The sequence below is a fragment of the Taurulus bubalis genome (genome assembly GCF_910589615.1).
Source record: "Taurulus bubalis genome assembly, chromosome: 6".
Lineage (NCBI taxonomy): Eukaryota > Metazoa > Chordata > Actinopteri > Perciformes > Cottidae > Taurulus > Taurulus bubalis.
In genome coordinates this window covers 3,980,360-3,986,359 of record NC_136594.1, presented here as the reverse complement: position 1 = coordinate 3,986,359, position 6,000 = coordinate 3,980,360, and the positions used below count along the sequence as shown (strand labels likewise).

The window sequence follows — 6,000 nt, the reverse complement described above, 5'->3', positions numbered from 1 at the left end:
CCGGCGCAGCAGGGCCGGTGAAGACGGACATCGTGGGACTCAAACAGACGGAGGACAGCGACACCTCGTCTCTCTGATCGGAGCAACGAGCTTTCAGTCCGACACAAATAATTACAGATGAATCATTTAGATCACGTAAAGTCAGCTTGTTGAGACATAAAAGGAACTAATAAGGACGGGCGGGATGTTCTCAGTCTCCGTCTCGTTCGTGGGTTCTCACGAGGTCGAGCTCAGATCCTTCAGTTCCTGTTAGCTGCTGATAATATTTTATTTATTTCCTTCACTTTGCTGCTGAAGCTTCGATGCCAATCCGTCGTTAAAAAACACTCAAAGCGATTTCTTCCATTTGCTTTGAGATTATCCAACAGAGTAAAAACCAAAGTGTTGACAATAACATTGATTTTCTGCTGACTTTATCTTGTAGTCCTCGTCTGCACATCTATGGATATGGTCTCCTTTCATGCGTTGGCCTCTCGTCCACACAGAAGCAGTGTTACGTCACGAAAACAGACTTTTCAAAAGTCCCGTTGCTGCTTTGTGTGATGACGCCTTAAGTTTGGCATTTTGCTGAAACTGAACATTGAATAAGACGTAAACTGAAAAACCAAAACATTGAAAAAATCCACCATAAAAAATTAATTTGACTCTAAATGAGTCATAATTTACTAAAGGAACATTATGCTGTTGAATGCATTGAAGACTTGTTATTTTAAATAAGGAGCAACACTGACAATTATTTCTGCTCACGTTCACACAGAATAAACAATTGCAGATTATTATAGAAACGCCGATTTATTTTGGAAACAGGTGAAACGCCCCGGCTGTTCTTCAGTTTAAAGGAAAGATTCGATTCGACACAATTTTAATCAAATGTTCTACCGACAGCTTTATTCTTATTTTCCTTGTTTCTTTGATGCACTTTATTATCAAGATTGTAAATAAAATGCTGGAGCTAAATAATCTGTGTGCAGCTCGTCCTTAACAACTTTTGAATTCTATCAGTCTGAAAATATGCTTGTATTTGCAAAATATGTAATAAAACTGCTTATTTGCAAATGAAAAAGGTTGAAAATGTTCCAAAAGGATTGAGAGACCTGGAAGAGAAAAGGCAAATAAACCGAATATATATATATATATATATATATATATATATATATATATATATATATATATATATATATATATATATATATATATATTTTTTATTATTATATATATATATATATAAAATAATATATAAATTAAAAAAATCAATAAAATATATATAAATATATTATATATGTAAATATTATATATATAAATAATATATATATAATATATATATTACGTATATATATATTATTATATACACAGACAATTAAAAAAGTCTTTACTTACATGTATACGAACCAGGCTTTGTGACCCTTGTGGCTTGCCGTACGTCTTGATGTCTGCAGCCTGAAAACAATTTAAAAACTTCTATTTCTTGATCGACAAAAGAAAGAAAAAAAACTTCACAGCTCCACATGGACTTCAGTTCATAATTCTTCTTATTAAAACTGTTTTTATTAATTTATTCTCTATTAAAATAAAATCAGAAGAAACTCAGAACACAGCAGAAGAAGCGAAAATAAACAATAGATTATGGAATGTACTTCAGTAAAGAAAATAAAAGCTCCAGCTGGTCCAACATGGGGGGCTTTATTACAACCAGTCAAATAAAGCACCGCTTTTATATATCATATATATATAAAGATATTTATATATATATTTATATAGTTTTCATATACACCTTCAGGCAATGACTAGAGAGGATTCTTTACAGAATCAAGTTTCTTGTGGTTCTCTTAATTTACAGGTAAACTTAGTTTCTGGATATTTAAACCACAGAAGAAGTCAAGGCAACTTTCTTTTGCCTTGTTCATTAAGTACAAAACTGGCACAGAGGACGACCATTTTTATACACAGTAAAAATGCAATAAAATTAAATTACATACAGAGACGAAAGTTCCGTAAACCTTTCCCCGTTACAGCAAACCTCAAACAAATAAAACACTTTCCAAAACAAATTCAAATCAGTATAAAACACACAAAGGAAACAAAAACAACTCATCTTTTTTTTTTTTTGCCCTTTGAAAAAAAAAAAATGTGCTATAGCTTGTACGACTTCTGTTTTTCTTCTTTATTTGTCGTCTGTGCGAGAAGTCAAAGTTTTATAGAGCGGAACAACACGGCGAGCGCCACTGAAGCTGAAAAACCGACCGGCTGAACATCAGCAGAAGGCAACGACCAGCAGCACACGAACAGCAGAAGAAGAAGAAGGAACCGAAACGCAGGGAAACGTGTTGTTTCTCCCCTCTGAGCAGAATCTCCATTTCCAAAGAGAGAAAGAAAAAAAAAAAAAAAAAAATCATAAGTTTTTGTTAAAGATCTCATGGCGGCTGTGAGTCGATGATGTCATGAAGAGGGCGGGCCCTTAACGGACAGTTTGGTAACTATGGCGATGGTGGCTTCCACCGTCCTGTACAGCATGTCCAGCATGTCAGGGAGGGGGGCGGCGCTCGGGAGCGCCTGAGAGGAAGAGGAGGAGGAGGAGGAGGAGGCGTGGCCACTGCAGCCCTCTGGCCCCTCCCCCACCAGCCCAACAGCCGATGGGAAGGCAGCGTCCTCCGAGAGGGGCGGGGCCGAGCCGCTGGTCTTAGAGCCCGCCTCCTTCTCGTCCTTCGCCTCCTCCGACGGGGCGGTCGTCGCCTCGCCCCTCCTCCCCTCCCGCTGCTCCGCCTCCTCCTCCTCCACGTGTCGCGTTGGCGGCGGCGGCTCAGGCTCCTCCCCCTGCGCGAAGCTCCCCTCCCCCGCCTCCTGCAGCAGGGAGGAGGAGGAGGAGAACGAGGAGGACGACGACGACGACGCCTCCATCTTCTCCTCTTTGGGGGAGGAGTCCATGTTTCCGGAGGAGGCGGGCGCCGGGTCGGGGGAGGGCGGGTCCTGCTCGGTGCCCGGGTCGATCAGCGAGGAGGAGTCCCGCGTCTCCGTGTCCGAGTTGCTGGCGGGCGTCAGCGCCTCCTGGTGGTCGGGCTTCGGCTCGCCGCAGGGCGGGAGCGCCGAGGAGGAAGAGGACGAGGAGGAAGAGGTGGAGGCAACGCAGAGCTGCGTCGCCGGCGCGTCGCCGACTCGGTCGTCGTCACTGCTCACCCGCCGCCGCTTCACCGGGGTCGCCCCTTCATCCTCAGCTGAGACGCGCGCACACACACACACACACACACACACACACACACACACACACACACACACACACACACACACACACACACACACACACACACACACACACACACACACACACAGGTTTTTAAATATAACGGCGGTTACTGACATATTTGTGATGAAACTTCCAGTTTAATTTATTTAATGTTTTCTTTCAGAGGAATGTCATTTTCTTGACGTGTTTTCCGTTGGTCGTAGTTCCAAAAGTGAACTGGCCCTTTAAGTGTTTTTTTATTTTTTTTATTAACGGTGCACAACGATTAAAACTAAAAACGTGATTTCTAACTGAACATTGTTGGTGGATGAACGAGGGTCCAACAGGATGAAAAAAGAAACTGAAGCATGAAATCCAAAGTTTAAAATCAAACTGAAGACTGAATTCCGTTTAAACCGACATGAAATACTGTAAACATCTGGATTGACGGGTTAAATATGGAGAGCTCAGCGTGAGAGTTCACCTGAAGTCTTAAAAATCTTAATTTGAGTAAATATTTTGCAGCCAAATCAAATCGTTTACAGGATATTAAACCTACGTTTCTTCGTAATGCTTTAAATACTCGACTTGTACAAAGACGATAAAGTGGCCCTGCTTGTTTTTAATACTCTGCATGTTGGCGCGGTACCTTTGGCCTTGTGGTCCTTGGCCTCGAGCTCCAGAGCGCTGCGCTGCTGGACGCAAACGCGGCAGCGACCCAGCAGCTCCTGCAGGGCGGGGCAGAGGGCCGGGTCCACGGCTTGAGGCGGCTGGACGGACAGCAGCAGCAGCAAGGCCCTCAGGTCCTGATGCAGAGAGAGAGAGAGAGAGAGAGAGACAGTGAGTCTTCAGGCTGAAACAGCAGACAGGAAGTGGCGTGTCTGAGCGTTGGCGTCCGTACGGCGTTCAGCAGGCCGCTGGTCTTGCTGAGCTCCAGGCGGTGAGCCGCCAGCTCCGGCTGCAGGCTGCTCTGCTCGCTCAGCAGGTTCGACACCAGCACTCCAATCAGGTTGGAGCAGCTGGGGCCCGACAGCACCTGGACCTACACACACACACACACACACACACACATAAGGTTGCTACGGTGATAACTATTTACAGACTGGACTACGGAAGCCCAGAGAGGCAGGTGAGAGAAAAACATTCTTCAGTAAAATGATTGTTTCTGTTGCGTTTAGTGAAATAAAAAATCTCGCCAGGTGACTTTTTATGGTTTGTTGTTGTAATATACATTTTGGCCACAAGAGGCATCACAGCCAGGCGGTAACCTGCAGTTGTGGGCGACTGTAGGAACATGGCGGACTCATGAAGGGCTCATTGTAAGCCCATAAAAACACCACAATTCTTAGTGTCAGGTAATGACACAGTAATGAAGACATAGCTATGAATATTAAATTATATTTTCGCTCCTAAATCCCAGACACTGTTCCTGTAAGTCATGAACACAGGATAGAAACCAATCAAGATTTAGAGAATAGATCTGCAGATTAGTTTTCTGCCTCACGAGCATCTCAGAGCCTCCGAACCGGACAACTGGTGGTATTGGAACAATTTTAACAAACAAACAAAAGCATCTGAAGACACAAAGCAGGTGTTTTGTGCAGTACCTTGTGCAGGAAGCAGGTGAGGAAGGAGTAGGCCACGTTGTTGTTGAGGAACGTCCTCTCGTCCATCAGGATGCACTTGATGTACTCGCTGAAGACCGGATCCTCGCAGAGCAGCTTCACACACGTTTTAGCCAGAACGGACTGAAAGAGCAGCGAAGACGACTTCATCAATGCAGTAATGAAAATAAAGAGAAAGAACCGCGCGAGTGAGACTAAAGACACGGCCGCTTTAAATCATGCGTCTGGTGACGAACCTGAGACTGACACAGCTCCGTCCACAGTTTGGGGAAGATGGCGAGGTGAAGAGGGAGCCCTTCATACGCTATCAACACACCTGGGAGACAGAGTGGGTGTGTTAATACCTGTGAACAGGTGTGTGTTTATGCGTTAATACCTGTGAACAGGTGTGTGTTTATGCGTTAATACCTGTGAACAGGTGTGTGTTTATGCGTTAATACCTGTGAACAGGTGTGTGTTTATGCGTTAATACCTGTGAACAGGTGTGTGTTTATGCGTTAATACCTGTGAACAGGTGTGTATTTATGTGTTAATACCTGTGAACAGGTGTGTATTTATGCGTTAATACCACACCTGTGTTAAAAACAGGTGTGTGTTTATGCGTTAATACCTGTGAACAGGTGTGTGTTTATGCGTTAATACCTGTGAACAGGTGTGTGTTTATGCGTTAATACCTGTGAACAGGTGTGTGTTTATGCGTTAATACCTGTGAACAGGTGTGTGTTTATGCGTTAATACCTGTGAACAGGTGTGTGTTTATGCGTTAATACCTGTGAACAGGTGTGTGTTTATGCGTTAATACCTGTGAACAGGTGTGTATTTATGTGTTAATACCTGTGAACAGGTGTGTGTTTATGTGTTAATACCTGTGAACAGGTGTGTGTTTATGTGTTAATACCTGTGAACAGGTGTGTGTTTATGTGTTAATACCTGTGAACAGGTGTGTATTTATGCGTTAATACCACACCTGTGTTAAAAACAGGTGTGTATTTATGCGTTAATACCTGTGAACAGGTGTGTATTTATGCGTTAATACCTGTGAACAGGTGTGTGTTTATGTGTTAATACCTGTGAACAGGTGTGTGTTTATGTGTTAATACCTGTGAACAGGTGTGTGTTTATGTGTTAATACCTGTGAACAGGTGTGTGTTTATGCGT

The 6,000-nt window shown here is 43.3% G+C and overlaps 1 protein-coding gene across 1 annotated transcript in view; it reads right to left on the bottom strand.

Moving 5' to 3' along the window:
• Positions 1-1,576: 1,576 nt before the first annotated feature.
• The window catches only part of usp34 (ubiquitin specific peptidase 34), a gene marked incomplete at its 5' end in the record, with an annotated part of 65,539 nt that continues 61,115 nt past the window's right edge, over positions 1,577-6,000 (bottom strand). The window contains 5 exons of the mRNA XM_079219351.1: positions 1,577-3,209; positions 3,867-4,023; positions 4,119-4,259; positions 4,825-4,965; positions 5,079-5,158. Coding sequence (XP_079075477.1) covers positions 2,437-3,209; positions 3,867-4,023; positions 4,119-4,259; positions 4,825-4,965; positions 5,079-5,158 — 1,292 coding nt within the window. The 3' untranslated portion in view covers positions 1,577-2,436. The remainder of the gene's footprint in view (positions 3,210-3,866; positions 4,024-4,118; positions 4,260-4,824; positions 4,966-5,078; positions 5,159-6,000) is intronic.